At 39.7% G+C, this 20,075-nt stretch overlaps 3 protein-coding genes across 4 annotated transcripts; all 3 read left to right on the top strand.

Moving 5' to 3' along the window:
* Nucleotides 1-4,217: 4,217 nt before the first annotated feature.
* Nucleotides 4,218-6,576, top strand: fmoda (fibromodulin a). The gene is made up of 6 exons (XM_028404949.1): nt 4,218-4,288; nt 4,758-5,141; nt 5,247-5,369; nt 5,444-5,584; nt 5,667-5,934; nt 6,329-6,576. Exons 2-6 carry the CDS (start codon nt 4,782-4,784, stop codon nt 6,478-6,480), a joined length of 1,044 nt encoding a protein of 347 aa, XP_028260750.1. The 5' UTR covers nt 4,218-4,288; nt 4,758-4,781; the 3' UTR covers nt 6,481-6,576.
* A 2,324-nt stretch (nt 6,577-8,900) lies between these two features.
* Nucleotides 8,901-13,140, top strand: slc6a14 (solute carrier family 6 member 14). Of its 2 annotated transcripts, XM_028404940.1 has the most exons (15): nt 8,901-8,986; nt 9,221-9,368; nt 9,450-9,581; nt 10,008-10,169; nt 10,406-10,520; nt 10,612-10,744; nt 10,859-10,999; nt 11,078-11,213; nt 11,294-11,386; nt 11,466-11,591; nt 11,667-11,785; nt 11,914-12,013; nt 12,095-12,204; nt 12,308-12,475; nt 12,548-13,140. In XM_028404940.1, the coding sequence occupies exons 1-15, from the start codon at nt 8,921-8,923 to the stop codon at nt 12,701-12,703; spliced, it is 1,905 nt and encodes a 634-aa protein (XP_028260741.1). In that variant the 5' UTR covers nt 8,901-8,920; the 3' UTR covers nt 12,704-13,140. The 2 variants fall into 2 exon arrangements, with proteins under 2 accessions (XP_028260741.1, XP_028260740.1); XM_028404939.1 differs by having other exon boundaries at nt 9,224-9,368; nt 12,308-13,140.
* A 2,069-nt stretch (nt 13,141-15,209) lies between these two features.
* LOC114435493 (sodium- and chloride-dependent neutral and basic amino acid transporter B(0+)-like) lies at nt 15,210-19,803 on the top strand. The gene is made up of 15 exons (XM_028405187.1): nt 15,210-15,325; nt 15,484-15,625; nt 15,702-15,833; nt 15,914-16,075; nt 16,181-16,301; nt 16,380-16,512; nt 16,632-16,772; nt 17,030-17,165; nt 17,387-17,479; nt 17,570-17,695; nt 17,839-17,954; nt 18,490-18,589; nt 18,692-18,801; nt 19,438-19,605; nt 19,690-19,803. The coding sequence occupies exons 1-15, from the start codon at nt 15,275-15,277 to the stop codon at nt 19,801-19,803; spliced, it is 1,845 nt and encodes a 614-aa protein (XP_028260988.1). The 5' UTR covers nt 15,210-15,274.
* Nucleotides 19,804-20,075: the final 272 nt, after the last annotated feature.

Below are 20,075 nucleotides of genomic sequence, written 5' to 3'. Positions count from 1 at the left end.
GCTTTATAACACACAGCCATGTCTAAAATGTGCCCCTTAAAACCAAAAAAAGTCTGATCTATCATCTGAATGACTTCTAAGAAACAGCACCACCTCACAAAGATCAGTTATCAGTGTATGTCATTATTACACAATATTTCCTGTGTTAATGAGTCATCATTTTTAAAAATAATCCCATTTAGCTGAAGTCCTCTGCTCCTACCAGTTCTCAACCTGTTTGGCGAGTAGATTCTCAGACAGCGTGTCAGAAGTTGTAGAGACATGCCAAATGTAACTGGATCAAAACAGCTGTCTGGTCTTGACCTGAAACTTAGTGCAAGTCATTTTTTTTTATTATATGAGCCTTTTTTCAGTTCGTTGTCTATACAGTTGGATATTCACACATTTCAAGCTGTTTTATACAAGTTTGTCGTTAGACTGGCTTTAAGCTTTGATGCTCCTCCTGAGGAAATTATTGATTTTTTGTTTGATGCATGGCCAAATGGTATTTGGTATAAGATATTTTTAGAAGTGTTCTGCTAAAAATAGGTACTGTTGCAGACTTAAAAAGACCAATAAAAGTAAAGATTTTTTTTTTTCAAGTCATGTCCCCTACTTTCTTTCTTTCCTTTTAACTAAATCATTGCATTTCCTTGTGCTTACAGTAGGGGGCTTCATTTCCCCATTTATAAACAGCACATATGTTTGGTATGGGGTTCAATAATACCAACAAATATTATGTATTCTGTCATTTAAATGAATATTATGAAATATGGAACAGAAAGAATAAAATGGATTAATTCATATAAATACATATTTGATCTGAAATCAACTTACACCTTATTTTACACCAGATTTGTCATTTTCAGTTTTGCAAATTGTGAAGCACTTTGTACTGTGTGCCATATATATATATAAAGTTATTGTAATCATTCGTATTCTTAATAATCCTTTTATTATTATTATTACACCTCTACAGCATCTGGAGCATCAGAGGTATGAAAGCATCAGAAATCATAAATTATAGCAAGCTTAAACTCATAATTGCAACATGTTAACATGAAAAGAGCTGCTGCTTCTATCAATATGGAAAAAAGATGAGGAGCTTGACATGGTGTAATCTTGAACAGCTGTGCATGATTTATTACTCCTTCTGTCTCTCCCTTTCTGTGTGTGTGTGTGTGTGTGTGTGTGTGTGTGTGTGTGTGTGTGTGTGTGTGTGTGTGTGTGTGTGTCTGCGCCACAGGAACATCTGCTTCCCATCACATGGTTTTGCTGCCCCTGTGCCCTGGGGTGCCATGGTTCAAGTTACCTTATGGAGCCACATAGTCCCAGCACTACTAAGACCATCATCCCACATCTTTGCATCTTCTTCTTTTTCAACATTAATTCATGTTTTATGTTGTGTAGGTTCTGATGCAGGCCAGGAGCATTTCAAAAGGACATGATGTAGTTGTGGTTTCAGTGTGTGTGTGTGCATAAATTAATCATTGTAAAGACAACCATCTGGTTCACACAAGGCTTTAGTTTTTGGTTAAGGTTCAGAGCTGGGCTGAGGCATGTGGACGTTAGGGTTAAGGTTTAGGTTAGTGTCCAGCAAATATTAGGTTGTAAACTATGGTTAAAGGAAGGTTGCCACAGATTCCACTGTGACACAGTGATAACAGCAGTGGTGTTAATTATTGTTTCTGCTTTATATTTTGTGTATCTGCACCTTTTATAAACATACTATGTAGACCACATAACACTTAAGAGAAGAAGCTTTTATTATTACATGTTATTCATATAAACCTGCATGACAGCCAGGAAAGAGAATGTCAGGCCCCCAGCAAAACATGTTTCAGTGCTAAGATAAAATATAAAGACATTTAACAAATGACATAATACATGTGTGAGTGTCTTTTTTTTCTGCAGGTGAGTGGCTAAAATGGCAGTTTGACGATTGCTATGACATTCCTGAGCTGAAAGGGTTGAGCTGTCTGAACTTCTGATCTCTGCCCAGTGCTGCTCAGGGATGGTGGGACGGATATGAGTGGGGGTTGGATGTGTTTGCAGCTACCCAAAGTCCACTCCTGTTTGGCCTTCAAACTCAGTTTCTCTAATTCTAAATGTTAACTTGCATACACTGACATTACTTTATGACTGTTTATGTAGATATGTTATCTGTATGTTACACACACACTTTTATCTTTTTGACCATCTCATTAAAGCAGATCTCTGATGTTATATTGGAAGAAGAAGTGACCTCATAACAGTGACTGATGCGTTTACACCTGCCACATGTCACTGGGCAAAACACAAACAGCTTATGTGACCCTCTTCAATGAATTTTTATATTTAAAATAATATTATATGACTGCTTTTGGATGCACTGACAGGTCCCTTCTGCATCTGGTGTCCATGGATGCCTGCAAACACACAGAATAAACCCTTACCCCTTCAGCTGTAATCCAGCGTGGACATCTGTTCTTCCTTTCCCCTTTTCTGCTGGATTTTACAATCAAACATCGGACACAATGGCTACAGTGAGACCGTAAAAACCTAAATCACGTGCATGGCACTTTTTTTCAAAGACACTTTTGTGTTGACAGGCATACACTTTGATCACCCACAGAGAGAAGAGAGTTTGAGGAAAATATTTATACCATATGCTAACAAATGTGTTGATGACATCCAAGTGTTGTGTGCTCATCACTTAGCTCATCTTAGCGATGAAGCTTAAGGGCTGAGAAAAATGTAGATACATCACCTTTTTAATAACATTTTTGTCAGAGCATATTTTATTCCTTTACCCATCAATTATTATTTTGATCACCCCTTCTTTGTGATGAAATGAATACATGAAAAAACACACACACAAATGGGCTGTTAATGTTAACTCTTAAAGCTTAGTCCACATTACTACTGTTACCCTCTCATCTAACACTCTTTGCAGGAGACAGTCAACCTGTCACAGCAAAGGCTGAAACACGCACAGCATGCTGATCACTGTGGGCTGTATGCGGCTCTCTGAAGACAAACACAAGCCCGTGGGTCTATAGTTAGTGTGAATTAGCTAAATAAAACACTTTCACCAGAAGTGGCAGCTTTATCTTCAAAACACAGAAAAATTTCATGCTTCCATATGTTCATGTTTGCAGCATCTCAGCTCCTTATATAAGGCACTGACACCTCATTATAATGTGTTTATTAAGATTATTGCAGACCAAGAGAAAAAAAGTGATATAATTGTTTAGGGAATTGACAAATGTTTGGAGAAATGAAAGATAATGGTGAAAGGAGAGCCCGGGTTCAGCTGAAGGTGGAGTTAGAGAGAAGATACAAAGAGCAGGAAGAGGCCCACATTAAGACCAGACAGACAACATAAGAAGACTGTCACACATGTTTTCATTTAACCCTTTACAACATGTAAGGTTGTTGGAGAGGAGTGAAGAGGGTTGGTCCAATGTACAAATGTGTGTCAGGCTTTGTAAAATGAATATCTTTTCATAATATCTGATCATCTATGTTATTATATCATATTGTTACAGACCCTTATTCAAATTCTGACCCTGACTCTCATCCTCCAATGTGGCATCTGCACAGAGTTCAGCCAGCTACCACTGCAGATAGACAAATTGCAAACAAAGCAGCACTTGCTTATAATTGATCAATCTCACAGACTGATCACTATGTCTGATGAGTTATGAATGGCCCTACCATTACCAGCCTTGGACACTGGCTGGCGAAACCAGCCTCCTCATAATGATCCTTGTATACATTGTCCGGTGTGTTTGAGTTTGTCACCACAGGCATAAGATTTAAATAAAAAGCCACCAAAGGCTGGCTGTAATACTGCACAGTACCAAGTTTGCACTTGTATTACATCAACTGCAGTGTGCCCACTCATGGTGTAAAATAATACTGTTGACTCTCAGGTGCCTGAACAGCAACAATAACCTCAAAAAGCAACAAGTCAAACAAAGTTTGGGTTTCAGCTGGAAGTGAAAACACTGAGAGACTGATTGTGCTGCACACAGATGGTAACAATCCCTGAGACCCACATCAGTCACATGGAAAAAAAGAGTGGAGTGTGCTGGGCCAGTCCTGAACTAACACAATGGGGTGCAGACAACTGGACAAGGGGGTGGAAGTAATCAAAAGCACAGGAACAGAAGGAGGGGTGGAGAGGGGGCTGGCATAACAGAAAGGAGAGCAGGGAGGGGACGAAAGGGTTTTTTTTTTCAAGTTTTCAAGTTTCAGCGTCCACCTTCAGTCCTCAGCACACTCTGAGAGAAAGGGGACAAGGAGGGCCAGTCTCTCTGATCAGGTAGGTGTGTAAATCTTATAGCAGATGAATGACATGATTATATGGGAGGGTTTTGATTTGGGAATATTTTCCCACATTTCTGGCATGTCTGTATGGCTCCCTGGTGTGTTAAGACCCCAAAGAATGTTCCTCTCTGCAGGTTGTCACATTATCAAAACACAGGCAACATCTGGCTGCTTTAAGTGTTCAATAACATCTGCAGGATTACAGTCAAATTTGTGTTCTTTTTGGAACAAAATACATTCTGCAAATACATTCTCTGCAGGTGAAGAATTTGGTGGATTAATCCACATTTTTTTCCATTTCTTGACTTGTATATCACAGGAACAGAGGAACTTGTCCTCTATATGCATCGTTTCTGTCAGTGACCCCATGAACAGAATGTTCATGTTGTTATTGTGGCTAAGCTTATGACTTTATAATTGTTTTGTCATTGAATGCTGCTGTCTCTCTGTTCTCTCTGTCTTAGTTTTCAGTGAAGAACTGTGTGACCATGTGCCTGGTGGTTGTCTTCCTCTTGTCTACCCTGCTTCCGCTCTCTTTCTCCCACGGCCAGGACCCCTTAGAGTGGCTGTATGGCCGCCAGAGCCAAGCATTTGCCTCCCTGCAGGCCAGCATTGCAGGAGGAGAATGTCCTGAGGAGTGCGACTGCCCCCCATCTTTCCCTGTTGCCATGTACTGTGATGGGCGGGGCCTGACGGCAATGCCAACCGTCCCCTCTCGAGTTAAATACTTGTACCTCCAAAATAATGCCATCACAGCTGTGCCCAATTCAGCTCTGGTCAATGCAACCAATCTGGTGTGGCTCATGATGCACCACAACCAGCTGACATCTGACCGCATTGACAAGAAGGTAAACCTCCATCCTGTCACAGGCACGAGGGCCCTGCCACAGCAGTGCTGGTCCAAATGTGTGTGTGGGGGGATGTATTATGTACATCTACATAATGTTTTTTAGGTATTTCTAAAGCTGGAGGGACTACAGCGTTTATATCTACACCACAACAACTTGACCAGCATTCCTTCAAACCTTCCCCGCTCCCTGCGAGACCTCAGAGTCAACCATAACAACATTGAAAAGGTGATACTTTTGCACAATTCTCTCTCCTCTAATTCCTTATATTAGAGTTTAAAATGATTGCTTCTGTTGCCTAGGTAACACCTGTAGAGCTAGAGGGAATGGATAACCTCACTATCCTTCATCTTCATGATAATGCTGTGACAGATGTGGGCACATCACTGAAGGCACTGAAATCCCTCACACTGCTTGACATCAGTGGCAACGAGCTGACAAAAGTAATTGTGAATACTTGTTGGCAAATGTTTCTAATAATCAAACAAGCCATCTTGAGTGAACATGTTGCATTTTTATTAACAGATTCCAGATGGTCTCCCTGAACATCTGCATCAGCTCTACCTGGATTATAACTCCATTGACTCTGTACCAGAGGGCTTCCTGGGCCGCTTCACTCAGCTACAGTATGTCAGGATGGCTCACAACCAGCTAACAGATAAGGGCATCCCCTCTAATACTTTTAATGTGACTGGGCTGGTGGAGCTGGACCTGAGCTTCAACAAGCTGGAGAGAATCCCTGTCGTCAGTACCACACTGCAACATCTTTACCTGCAGGCCAATCAGATTAAAGGTTAGTGGGTTATGGTTCTGGTCTATCAAGGGAAAAAACTTCATTTTTATGCCACATAATAGTGTTATTTGGAACTGCATGTTAGACGTTTTACAATCCAAAAACAAACAAAAGTCCATTATGCAGTGGGGGTGTAGAAGAATCAATGGTGAAGCATTTCCTCAGTCAGCATAGGTCCAAGGTTGGTTTGTTTCTATACACTATAACAGTGTTTGTGCATTGACTCTCACTGCCAGAAGAGGGAGGCAAACGTTACATAACCAGAAATTCTATCTTAAATGTAATAGTTTTAGTCATGAGATGACTGATGAAAATGAGATACTTATTTTTAAATATATTTTGCATTACAAAGTGTTTTTAATTTGTAAAGATAAGATCTGTTCTGTGGTTGCAGAGTTCACTCTGGGAAGTTTCTGCAGTGTTGTGGATGTGACAAATTTCTCCAAACTGCTTACACTGCGGCTGGATGGGAATGAGATCAGTCGTCAGGACGTCCCTTCAGAGTCAGCCCTCTGCCTGCGCCAGGCTACCACCCTCGAAGTCTAACCATGTGTACCGTTCTGTACCAGATGTTTATTCAATGTGCCTTTATCCATAAAAAGCAGTTTAGATGACATTTGTCTGATCCAACTTATACTTTACTGTGAGGATCAATAAACTGTGTAATCAGTGTGTTTATTTTGAAGCTATAGTGTTTTTTTTTACAAAGTAAAGAAACATATCATCTATAATGTGAATCAAACTCATTAGCTGTCACTACAAAATACTGACCTCTGCATGAAAATATCTCTGTGCGGCTGGGTACATTATTTTGTCTTGTGATAAAAAAAAAAGAAATCTGTGACTTTGATTAGATTTTTTTATACACAACAAAAGCTTTCTGAAAAATCTTGATGTTCAATGTGAAAACTGTTCCATACAGTATAATTGTTGGGTTACTGTATGCATTGCATAAATTGTTTATAAAATTGACAAAGGGTTTTGTGTTGGAGCCCACTGCAGAATAAATAAAGTTTGGGATTTAAACAAATGATTGTTGCACTTTTGCCTAGTGTGATGATGGATATGTTTTTTTTTGTTTATTTCATTAAATAGAACACTTGATCAGGCTCACATCTGTGAGCAGGTGCACAGTTTTTTGAAGATGCCGATTCTCTTGAGGGTATAGGATGAAGTGGTGTTTGTGGAATAAATGCAAAGTGCAAAGTTCAGTTGATGGATGGATGGACATGAAGCACGTTGTTTTCTCTTGACAGTGAGGTGAGTTCATGACTCATCCAGCCGATCGAAGCAGCCTCCATCCTTTTTGATAATAATTAGTTTGATTGCTGCAAAGCAAACCACCTTCAATTTTGACACTGCAAATCTTGGCAGGATCACTTTGGGTTTGTCAAGATTTGCAGTGTCAGTTGTGTTAGAGTTTCTCTTTCATATCTTCCAAATATTCAAATGTTTTCTACATGATTCAGCAAAATAAATTCAGGTTGCTGATTCTCAAACAATTTAGCAATCCTTCACATCAGCATTCAAAGCAATGCTTCAGCTGGAGCAATTAAACTCAAACTACGTAGTTGTAACTTTTGGGAGCAGGGACAACATGCATGTAGTTTTATTTTTTGTAACTGTTCTGCTGTAAACCAGGTTCACCTGACAAAGATCTGCATGTTTGAACATGTGAACATTACTGTACTGTTACATCAAAGCCAAACCCTCTGTGTGTTAAATAACCAGTGCTAGACACAGGGTGTCTATATTTATGATGTTTTTTCCCACTGTTTAATCTGTGGTCACAGCCATGTTGTCATTACAGGCACTGTATATTTTTTGCATTAAAGGGTTAGCGTGTGGCATGACATCATTAACCACAATAACTAATAGATATTTAGACCATTGTACAATGAGGTCAGAGCAGTCCCCACCCTGTAGGAGTAACTGCTCAGAGGTCATAATACAGTCACTCACCGCTCAGAAATAAACAGTCTGTTTAATGATCATTATCCCAGTTCTTCACTAGGTACTGTACTAAGATGCTTTGTGTCACATATAGAATTAAGGACAGGATCAGGAGAGAGAGGTGATATTATGCTGCTCACCTGGTCTCATTTCCTGAACTGACAAGGTGATTAAAAAACAAACAAACCTTAATTTCATATTTAAATTTAAAACTCTCGTTTGGGCTGTTATTTTGTGAAGTCAGCTTTATTTTGATTTGCCATCATGCAGCAGGTATGTTGGGTTACAATCAATTCACCTGTTGCTACCAGAAAACGATTTTTTTATTTTTATTTATTCATTATTAATTTATTTATTGCTATTTTGGATCTTTCCAATAAGACTACTACTTTACAATAATACTTCCATTAAACTACAATAATTGCATTTTATCAGATGCAGTTATTGTAGTCTAATGTTTTAGATGTGTTGTATGTTGATGTATTCATGACTGGTGAACTTTGTGTTGTCATAGTCTAGAGCTGACTGTTGTCCTTTTCACCTCACAGGGTGGTGATTACATCTTTAGTCTCTAAATACAGTGTAATATGCTAGCAGTACAGTCATTATGTGTCCATGTCATTGACCAAAAAGATCATCATTCAGCATGATGAATGAATCATGTGGTTCACTTGAGTCAGACACACAAGGTCCTCTGTCACTGGACACACAACAACAGTACAGACTATAATGTTATCACTGCTCCAAGAGGCTGAGGAGAGAAGTCATACAGTGTAATATTTTGTGGTGGAAATCCAAAAAAATCATATATATTTAAATAACTTCTTTCCAGCTGAAATCAAAGTCACTGCTGTGACAAAGAATGAAACTTCACTAATGTGTACTAAGAGTTTAAAGGTTTTATTGTGGACTCACACAAACACCTGAGGGGAGGGTCCTGAAAGATGATTGGTCATAGACCATCACTGGAGACTTTAAAGAGGACCCATAGCAGTGACATCAATTTGTTATGCAGACAAGCAGGTGAAAGGACATGAGGGAATACAGCTGGAACAGTCTGAAAGATTTGATTTTCAGGAATCCTGCAGTAGTGGACCAGGTAGGACCAAACTCTCCCTGGATATACTTCACTACTTTTATTTATAAGGAATTCAATGCTGGTATTTTTGATCTTTTGTTTAAGAGTTGAAAACATATAAAAAAATATCTGCCTTGTGTGCAGCATAAAAATGGTCAAAACTTAAATATTTCCTGTATCATTTTTACATTAAACGCACTGTATTCACTAACAATTGTTGACAAGTTTACAATATTTTTTAACTTTTTTAATAAGCAGGACCCACATGCTAATGATGATAATGAGAACAATGAGCGTGGAAACTGGGCCAACAAGAGGGAGTACATCCTGTCTATGATCGGCTATGCTGTTGGTCTGGGAAATATCTGGAGGTTTCCTTATTTGGCCTACAGGAATGGAGGGGGTACATCAGTGCTTTTTTTCTATCACTCTGTGTATTCCTGTTAGTGTTTCTTGTCACCACATTTCATTTCATTCCCATCAGGTGCTTTCCTCATTCCTTATTTTGTGATGCTGCTGGTGGCTGGAATCCCTCTTTTTTTCTTGGAAAGTGCCTTTGGTCAGTTCTGTAGCCAGGGTCCAGTTAACATATGGAGGGCAGTGCCTATACTGCAAGGTAGGACCACCACCTGAAAACCAACATGACTGGTTTTATGAGGCTTGTGGTTAATGATCAACTGTGTAACCCTAACCTATATTTTTTTTATGTGTTCAGTGACAATTAGTAGTCAAAGAGTAGAAATAGTTTTTTCAAAAGCAAGTTTGAGGTATTAAATATACCAAGCAAATAATATTGTGCAGGAGAATACATGTTCTTTGTCTTTGTGGGCAATAAATTTAACTCTAAACAGTACATGTCCCTCGGATATATTTTAAAAAATATTTTGTCTTTCTGTAAACAGCTACTTGTATGTTATGTAACTTATAAACACTTAAAACTATGTAATATACTCTTTAATACATTTTTATGTATCAGGTGTCTGCACGCCCTCTGATAAATAATATAATAATAGCTTCTTTTATTCTCTGTCTTCCCCTCCAGGTGTTGGTGTTGCCATGGTTATGGTGACTCTAATTGTATCAATTTACTATAACGTCATCATTGCCTACAGCCTGTACTACATGTTCGCCTCCATGCAGTCTCCTCTGCCGTGGTCTGGATGCTTCAGCTGGGCTGACAGTAACTGCAGTGCCACACCTTCAGGTGCTGATTTCCTGTAAACCTGTTTAATTAAATCTACTGTTTGGTGAAAGCTGAGTCATCCTTTTATAGGGTGGTAAAACAGGATTGGTGTTAAATTATTCTGCAGCAATTAAGTGCAACAATTTACAACTTATTCATTATTATAATGATTGACAGTTATTAAAATGTTTTTTATTGGAATGTCTGTAAGCTGACACTCTAGGTGAGTTAATCACTGGCCCTGTCTCCTCTTTCAGTGTACTGTAATGTCAGTGGAGTTTTGATGGCTAACTGGACTCAGGATAACAACACCTGTCCTTCATCCGACATAATCCCAGTTCCAGTGCAGAACCCCAGTGAGCAGTACTGGGAGTAAGAACCCACACAAAAACACAATCTTATCATGCTGTTGCCATACAGTTATTTGATATGTCTTCCTCCTCCTCCTCCTCCTCCTCCTCAGTCGTGTGGCTCTGCAAAGATCCAGTGGTCTAGATGAGACAGGACCAGTCGTTTGGCACCTGGCTCTCTGTCTGCTGCTGAGCACCATCATTGTTGCTGCAGCCCTCATCAGAGGGATCAAGTCATCTGGCAAAGTGAGTCAGCATCCACCACACATAGAGTTGTACTACTATAGTTTTGTCTGATAAACCATTCAGCAACATGCATAGTGACAACAATCCAAAAACTTTTTCCTTCTGTCTCTTCAGGTTGTGTATTTCACGGCCACATTTCCTTATGTGGTGATTGTGATCCTGCTGATCAGAGGTTTGACCCTAGAAGGAGCTGAAGATGGGATACAGTACTACATTGGCTCCCAATCCAATTTGACCAAGCTGACTGAGGCACAGGTGGGTTATCTTTTCCTGTTCAGGCACATCACAGTCTAAGTATGAAAAAGAACATTTTTTATACTGTATGTGTTTTAGGTGTGGAAAGATGCTGCCACTCAGACCTTCTATTCTCTCTCTATTGGCTGGGGTGGAGTCATGACTCTTGCTTCCTATAACAACTTTCACAACAATGTATTCAAGGACTCATTTGTTGTAACACTTACTAATGCTGGTAGGAGCCTGGCTAACTGCAACATTTATAGAAAGAGGGAGAATCATACATATTTATGTCTGTGTCTTCTTTTTTTTCAGGGACCAGTGTGTTTGCAGGCTTTGCCATATTTTCAATCCTTGGTCACATGGCTCACGTCTACAAAATGCCTGTTGGAGAAGTGGTGAAGGAAGGTCAGACGGACAAACCATGTGGGATCAATTCACAAAAATGTGGAAGACTAGTAATTGATGCCCTCTTGTGTTTGTGCAGGATTCGGCCTGGCATTCATTGCCTATCCAGATGCTCTGTCTAAACTGCCCATTTCCCCTCTGTGGTCCATTCTGTTCTTCTTCATGCTTTTGACTGTAGGACTGGACTCGCAGTTTGCAGGAATTGGTAAGACTGAAGCTTTCATTAAAAGTTGTATTAGCAGGATACACTGTATCCTGAAACCTCTCTTCTTCCTGTTAGAGGTTGTGACCACCTGTCTGCGTGATGCTTTCCCTAAAATCTTCAAATCCAAACATGCCTTACTGACAATAGCAACAAGTGCCACCCTCTTCCTCCTGGGTCTGCCATGTGTCACAAGGGTTAGTGCAACGTTTGTCACTGTCATCAAACAGAAGCTCTCAGCATGTCTCTATATATATAGCATATTCAGTTGAAGTTTTTAAAGATCAGCCCCTGTGTGTGTGTGTGTGTGTGTGTGTGTCTGAAGGCAGGGATATACTGGGTGACTCTGATTGACCAGTTTGTTGCCAGCTGGGTGCTGCTGTTTTTGGCTCTCTTGGAGATCATTGGTGTCGCCTACATTTACGGTAACTCTCATCACTGTAGACCTGTGCATAGTGACAATCATTGTAAAAGACCAGCATGTGTGCTATTCTTACACTGTACAGGAGGTAACCGTTTCATTAAAGACATTGAGATGATGCTTGGAAACAAGAGTGTGGCTTTCTGGCTGTGGTGGAGGGCATGTTGGTTCTTCATCAGCCCCTGTCTCATAGCGGTGAGTGTGACCATCTTCCTCCTTAACACTACCCACTTAAAATCTGCAGAGACATGGAGCCAAGGGTCCTCATCAGATGCCTCTGACCTAACATTTTATGCAGGTGATCCTAGGCTGGTCTATAGTAACCTTTGACCCTCCAACCTATGGAAAAGTCCAGTACCCAGACTGGGGTTTGGCTCTTGGCTGGTGCATGGTTGCATTCATCCTTCTCTGGATCCCTGTTGTTGGTGTGTATAAACTGATCAAAGCAAAAGGAAACCCCTGGACGGTGAGTGTCGTGGATCAAAACACTGTTCTAGCTTCAGGAAGGGATTTCTCAGACTCTGCTTGTGTTCTACAGCGGCTGAAGTCAGTGTGCTCTCCGACTGAAGAATGGCATCCCTACTTGGATGTCCATCGAGGGACCCGCTACTCAGAAGAACACTGCCGTCGTGAGGAAAAGCAAAAAACCAAACAAGAAGTAAATGTAAACAAAGTCTCCAGCTCGTGGCTCTAATGTGTCTGTCTCTGTACTTTGGCCTCACAGAACAAACATAGTTCTTCCACTGAGTGACCTGTTTGTCCCTTTAAGGTCATTATTAACTATTAACTACAAAACGACAAAAAAGTACAAAACTCTAGTCCTTTAAACTGACTGATGACATACAGCGTTGAACTTACAGCATTTCATTGCCCCTCTTCTCCTCTCTCCATGACTGTCTATGGTGAGCAGGGCTGTGCAGAGACCTTTGGGGGGGCGGGTGCTCAAAGGGAAAAAGGGGCATATGAATTTGAAACACTGGTTGAATCGTCATAAAGAATGTGACATGGACTCAAACACACACACACACACACAGTGACATTTCATAAAATTGTACTGTATAGCCACACATTTAATCCATCCGATCTGACTTTTATTATTCCAAGTGCTAATAATAAAGTAAAAAAAAAATACTTAAATATTATTGAAATCATGTATTTAAATGGTTTTGTGCATTTATTCAGTTTGACTATCCACTTTGTGTAAGCCAGCAACGCAAAGTTACATATTTTGTATGCATATATTTAATTTGTGTGTAAATGTTATAAACAAATACTGATATGTTTAGATGGTAGGTTAAGAAAATCACAATTCAAATTCTTCTATTGTTATTGTTGTTGTATTTATACTGTAATAGTCCAAAATTATGTGAATATGCATATTGCATAGTTTAGTGAAACATAGGCTTGAATTGCCCCCCAGGGGACAAATAAAGTTCTTTGATTCGATGTGATTTCATAGCCTATGTCTCATTGCCTCTAAACCAGAAACATAAGGAAAACACAGCTTGACGGTAAAATGATAAATTAAATCTCTCTAATGCACTTCACCCATGACAAGACAAACATACAGTCAGACGACACACAGGATGGCTCACTTCACTCTGTCAGTCATCTTGCAAGAATACACAGTGCAAAAATGAATACCGCTGCAGAACCTGCTCACCTGACCAGCTGTTTACTCCCTTGGCTGCTTAGCAGCACTTAGCTATAGGGCCTGTCAGGACAGTGAGGGCACGCTGTGGATCATGTGACCAACAGAGATCTAAATTACTATTATTTCCCTTCATTTATTATTACTTTGGGCCACACTGACAGACTGTCACACACAATAACAATATTTGTATCAAGATGCAAAGGGGCCAGACTAGCAGTTCAAACAGTTTTTACACCCCTGTACACATTTAAACTGAAAACCACCGCACTGCATCAGCACTCAGTGGGCACCCAGGCTTGCATCCTGCTGTAAGACACAATATGTCCACAGGCCAACATTACCGGTACGTAGAACAAGGACAGAAACATGAGGAGAAGTGTGTGGAAATTATTCTTTTTTATTGATGATTAGGTATTGATTCTTATCTTATTGATGTGCTGGTAGTTTTCACCTGGCTTCTGTGTCTCACTAACTCTGACACATGAAGTCTGCTTATGTGTGTGTGTAAGCTAATGTGACTATTTGTATAGCTCTCATAACACAGAAATTGTGTGAATTGGCAGCATTTAACATGCGTAACTGTAAATAAAACAAGAGATATTTTATAGTCAAAGCCGATAATAGTTTGTGTAAACATTGATCTGTCTGCGTCACACCTTGTGAGCTCTCACATCATTTTATTGTCACCACAGCTGTTAGCACTGTGTGCTGAGAACTGAGAACTTTCCTCTCAACCAGATATGCTGACAGGGTAGTTGTGTGTTGTAAGTTGCAGCAGTAATAATAAAAGGACGCCAACATACAACATGGCAACAGGTGAGTCTGTAGTGACTGATGCACCACAAAGGTTTTTATATGTGGTCATGTGTTATTTTTTCTGTCAAATGTTGCTACTGTGCTGTAATATGCTGCTTTTTATTCAATAATGTGAGCAACATGTGAGGTTCCATTTAGGTTGATATGTGTTATGTTTATATCGTCTTATGCATATTATAAGTGCATTTCTTAGCACCACTAAATGGTCAATAGAGAGACAATCTGGTAAATGTAGTTCTCAAAATAAGTTGTCTTTCCAAGTCATTGAATAAAGTCTTTTAATTACAAACAAGGTATCTAAATGTTTGCAGTAGTTTATATATCTGAGATGAAATGAAACCAAGCCAAACTGTATGAACGATTCTGCTAAAGGGTCTTCTCTTTTGTTTAGATTTTTTTATTAGGTTATTGTACTTTTTTTCCTTCTGTCGCATCAAATTAACAAAAAAGTCAAGGAATTGTTGAAATGACTTTTGAAGTGATCTATGTGCATATTCCGCTGAGACAGAATATTCACACAGAACATACTGCCTCTGGTTCTTCCTCTCCCTCTGTTAGCCCACAGTGTATTAAGCACTGCAACACCACACACACATGAGCTTCTGTTCCTCCACATTCTGTTGATAGCTGAACTTTGTTTATTTTTAGGTGCAGGTGTGCAAAACTACAAATAAAACTCTTGTCTTGTCTGAAAGTGATCAGTGCTCACTTGCCAGGTAAACAGTTTAGTTTCTGTGAGTCGGGGCAGTTTTTTGGAGCAGTTTGAATATTCAACAATCCATCAGAGCAAACACAATGGGAACATTGTGTTCAAAGAGTTTGAAGGATCCTCCTGATACTGCTGAGGTAGGAATGCTGGGATATTTAAATGTAAGCAAACATAACAAACCTATATGAGCATATTTATTTTGTTCATTAGCAACCTTACAGAACTAAACAAAGTCAAAGAAATTTGAAAGTGGTCCGTGAGGACAGGAAAAGTTGTAACAATCTGTTTTATGCAGGACGCACCAGAGAACGGTGACAGGAAACCTGAGCGTGATAACTGGGCCAGCTGGACGGAGTACATGGTCTCACAGATCAGCTCCACGGTCGGCCTGGGAACCATCTGGAGGTTTCCATATTTAACCTTTAGGAATGGCGGCGGTAATCACTTGGTGTCTGTGACATTAAATGATGTTGATATGTTATCATGCAAATGCCTCTTTATTCCTTTGAACAGGTGCTTTTCTCATTCCCTGTTTCATTTCAATGTTTCTGTGTGGAATACCAATGCTGGCTCTGGAAAGTGCCATTGGTCAGTTCTGCAGCCAAGGTCCCATCCATGTGTGGAGAGCGACACCAATAATGCAGGGTAGGCTAGAAAGAATATTACATTTTTATCATGTTTTTGAGAGTTTGCCATGCAGTTTTAAGAGTGTTGTCTTCTCCCAGGTGTTGGCTGGGCAATGATTACAACAAACATATTTATGACAGTTTACTACAGCGTCATCATTGCCTATGGGCTGTACTACCTGTTCGCCTCCATGCAGTCTCCTCTGCCGTGGTCCAGCTGCTTCAGCTGGGCTGACACTTACTGCAGCAACACGCCTATAGGTGAAGGGTTTTTTGATCAAATGCAGTACTGTATTTTGCCAGTTTTAGATGAACTGAGAGATTTTGAATTTGAATCTATCAATCAACTGTTCTCTTCTTTTGTAGAATACTGTAATGTAAGTGGTATTTTAATGAACATGGTCAACTGGACTCAAGAAAACCACACCTGTCCTTCATCCAAAATAATCTCGGTTCCAGTGCAGAGTTCAAGTGAGCAGTACTGGGAGTAAGAATCACACACCGAAGCACAGAATGACACTCTGGTAATACTGCTGCTGCACACATGGATGTGTTTTTATTACAGTCGTGTGGTCCTGCAGAGGTCCAGTGGTTTAGATGAAACTGGATCAATATTTTGGCCCTTGGCTCTCTGTCTGCTGCTGAGCTGGATCATTATTGCTGCTGTGGTCTCCAAAGGCATCAAGTCATCCAGCAAAGTAAGTCAAAGCCACCTCATTTCAAATCTTTACAAGTTCTTACATCAGTTGCATCATTTGTAAAGAAATGTAGGCACGTTATTCTGTCGTCAGCTCACTTGTGTCACATGACTCTTCAGGTTCTATATTTTACAACAACATTTCCTTACCTGGTCATCTTGATCCTGCTAATCAGAGGCATGACACTGGAAGGAGCTCAAGTGGGAATAGACTACTACATTGGTTTCCAATCCAATCTGACTAAACTGACTGAATCACAGGTAGGAACCCAACACTCCCTCATCCTAATGAATTATATATATATAAATATGACTCAAAATCTCACATTTCATCACTTTTACTTTCTCCTAAAATTGTTCTACACAAATTTACAGGTTATACATTCTATCTGTTTAAATCTATAGATCTTAGCTCCCCCAATATCAGGTGAAAATGTCCAAAAGGTGTAATGTTGTCATCATAAATCATGATTGCATCATCTGTGTCTTTGTTCTTGGAATGTGTTCATGTGTTGTAGGCCTGGAGGGATGCAGTGACGCAGACGTTTTTTTCCCTGACTCTTGGATGGGGTGGCATTATCAATTATGCCTCCTATAGCAATTTCCACTCCAACATGTTCCTGAATGCAGTCATTGTAGGCATTGTTAACCAAGGTATGAAATATACCTTCTTGCTTGATTTCATGGTCAAACTAGTAAATATAAAGCCCGTGTGTACATTCTTAAAAACTTCCACTGCGTCATTGATAGCTGTTCATGTCACAAACTTTACCATTCTTTCCTAGAAAGCCTCCTGGCTACATAAAGACATGCATAGGGAGTTATGTCTCTGAACTACTTAGTGTGCTATAGTGACTGTTCTTTTCTTGCTATAGGCACCAGTGTGTTTGCAGGCTTTGCTATCTTTTCCATTTTGGGTCATATGGCTTCTGTCTATGGAGTGCCTATTGAAAATGTGGTTATTGAAGGTAAGGCACCTACAATACTCACATTTTCACTTTATTTTTTAAAAACATCCTTCTGCTTGTTTTCTGATATCTTCTCCTTTCTTTGTATAGGATTTGGGCTGACGTTCATTGTGTATCCAGCGGCTCTGGCCCAGCTTCCAGTCGCCCCACTGTGGTCTGTTTTGTTCTTCCTCATGATTTGTAGTATTGGTGTGGGCACTGTGTTTTCATCAACAGGTTAGAAGTTACTGTAATCTCACATTTACCACTGCATGAGCAGCATGTTCTTTGCTATGTGCTATTTTACAAGCTGACCTATTCTAAAAAGAATCACATGACTCATAGCTCTGCTTCTTTCTCATTTCTCTCTCTGTCATCAGAGGTAATCAACACTTGCCTAGTTGACTTATTCCCTCAGATAAGATCCAAACGTGTGTTTCTGACTGTCGGGGTTTCAGCCCTCCTTTTCTTGTTGGGCCTCCCATGTGTGACAAAGGTCAGTTTTAATTATATAGTGCACTTTACAATCAGAATTGTCTCAAAGCACTTAACAGAGACCCAGAGCCTGAACCCCCTTAAGAGCAACAGTGGCAAGAAAATCTCCCTTTTAACAGGAAGAGACCTTGAGCAGGACTTGACTCATAAGGGAGAACCTTCCTGCTGACAGTCGGCCGGGCAGAGGAGGGGAAGAAGAGGTAGACAGGACAGAGAGGATGAAAGAGAGAGAGGGACAAATATGCACATCATACATTAGAGAGAACAAATATTATGTACATGTTGTTGAGCAAGATGAAACAGTGATAATATATTGGATATACATATATACATATACATATACATATACATATACATATATATATATATTAAAGTGACTATATTATAGTCACTTTAATATTATATTTATAATATATATCATCAGTTAATAAATAGTAATTTAATAGTAATTAAAGTACTGTAGTTGTGCTGACAGTGTTTCAATTGTTCTGCCTGTTCTTACCTGCAGTGTGTGCATATGTATGTGTTTGAAATAGGCAGGAATATACTGGGTAACTCTAATGGACTATTCTGTCAGCGTCTGGATGGTTTTAATCCTTGCTTGCACTGAGATCATTGGCTTCTGCTACATATATGGTAAATATGATGTCATACTGTAAACATGACAACAACTGATTAACTTTAGTTTTTACACACTGGCTGTGTCCAGAATCACTCACTGCTTCTCATGCATTACAGGTGTAAATCGTCTTATTAAAGACATAGAGATGATGATTGGAAAAAGGAACTTCTGGTACTGGTTATGGTGGAAAACATGCTGGCTCGTCATCTGCCCCTGCATCTTAGTGGTGAATACAACCAAATTCTTGCTTTTTTATTACTGCTACATATAATTTAAAGAAATAATTAACAATCAAAAACAACTTAAATTTCTTTGTTTTTTTGTGCAAAGACATCTACTGAAGTTAGCATGCTAACTTAGCATGCTGCTGATGTAGTGTCTTGTCCTGCCTTGGTCCAATAGGAGGGAAAAGTTACAGTGTTTGTGTGTAGAAAGAAATGACCAAACAAACATGATGAACTGATGACTGTTCCTCCCATTCTGTGTAATAATGTGAGATGTCAGATTAAGAAAAACAGGGAAAACAACGAGGTAGTTGCAGCAACTGGTGTGTTACAGCATACAGCAGCTATGCATCTTTTGGTCATGTAAAATCCCCTACTTAGGGGGTACTTATCCAGTGAGCCAAGATAATGACAATATGTGTTATTGCAGCTTTTCTTTGTAATGGTATCATCATATTTCATTTGCCTAAATTTACCAAACTGCATCTGAAAAAGTGGACAATGTAATGGTTTGCATGGTACCTTGAGTGGAGGCCTGAACATGGTCATTGTAGTGCACCATGACATTTGACAGAGATATACTCATCACTAGTTTTTTTTAATAAATTTGTTTTGTTTAATTTGCTTCCTGGCTGCAGTTCATCCTGATATGGTCTCTGATACCCTATACCCCCCCTACCTATGGAGGTGTCCACTACCCAGACTGGGGTTTGGCTCTAGGCTGGTGCATGGTTGGATTCGTTCTTATCTGGATCCCATGTGTCATGGTGTTCAAGATCGCAACAGCAAAAGGCACCATCTGGGAGGTGTGTATAAGAACAGGATTCTATAGGCATCTGTTTCTGTTGTTTTTAGGCAGTGATGGTAGCTTTAACCATATTTGTTTGCAGCGCCTGAAGTTTTTGTGTTCTCCATCTGAGGAGTGGCATCCCTACCTGGAAATCAACAGAGGGGATCGCTACGCCAAGAAAGAAGCATTGTCAACTAAGGATAAGAAAATGTAACATATGGGAGCCACATTACCACAACATGTACACTTTGCCATTAGCTGAGCACTTTAAAGACATATATATGTTTTGGTTGAACACTTACACAAAGTAGGCTATAATGATATGGTAGTGGGAAATGTGAATCCTTCATTATCTGTGTATTTAGAGACACACTTTGATAAAGTTGCTTCTTTGTTGTTATTTTTCAGCTCTATTGATTTGACATCATCAATGGCCTGATTAAAATTAAATGCTTTCAATAGATGTTTACAAATTGATGCTTATGT

Source organism: Parambassis ranga, chromosome 5 (assembly GCF_900634625.1).
Source record: "Parambassis ranga chromosome 5, fParRan2.1, whole genome shotgun sequence".
In the NCBI taxonomy this organism is placed as follows: Eukaryota; Metazoa; Chordata; class Actinopteri; family Ambassidae; genus Parambassis; species Parambassis ranga.
Note: the sequence above shows the minus strand (reverse complement) of the source record. Positions and strands in the feature narration are given on the sequence as shown.

Excerpts from the sequence above, each read along its gene's own strand:
- fmoda (XM_028404949.1), top strand. The coding sequence starts at position 4,782 with ATGTGCCTGGTGGTTGTCTTCCTCTTGTCTACCCTGCTTCCGCTCTCT. Across the intron at positions 5,370-5,443 it reads ACCATAACAACATTGAAAAG|GTAACACCTGTAGAGCTAGA; the intron begins GTGATACTTTTG and ends TCTGTTGCCTAG. Across the intron at positions 5,585-5,666 it reads GTGGCAACGAGCTGACAAAA|ATTCCAGATGGTCTCCCTGA; the intron begins GTAATTGTGAAT and ends TTTTATTAACAG.
- slc6a14 (XM_028404939.1), top strand. The coding sequence starts at position 8,921 with ATGAGGGAATACAGCTGGAACAGTCTGAAAGATTTGATTTTCAGGAAT. Across the intron at positions 10,521-10,611 it reads CCCAGTGAGCAGTACTGGGA|TCGTGTGGCTCTGCAAAGAT; the intron begins GTAAGAACCCAC and ends CCTCCTCCTCAG. Across the intron at positions 11,000-11,077 it reads CCAAGCTGACTGAGGCACAG|GTGTGGAAAGATGCTGCCAC; the intron begins GTGGGTTATCTT and ends TATGTGTTTTAG.
- LOC114435493 (XM_028405187.1), top strand. The coding sequence starts at position 15,275 with ATGGGAACATTGTGTTCAAAGAGTTTGAAGGATCCTCCTGATACTGCT. Across the intron at positions 15,326-15,483 it reads ATCCTCCTGATACTGCTGAG|GACGCACCAGAGAACGGTGA; the intron begins GTAGGAATGCTG and ends TGTTTTATGCAG. Across the intron at positions 17,166-17,386 it reads TGTAGGCATTGTTAACCAAG|GCACCAGTGTGTTTGCAGGC; the intron begins GTATGAAATATA and ends TTCTTGCTATAG.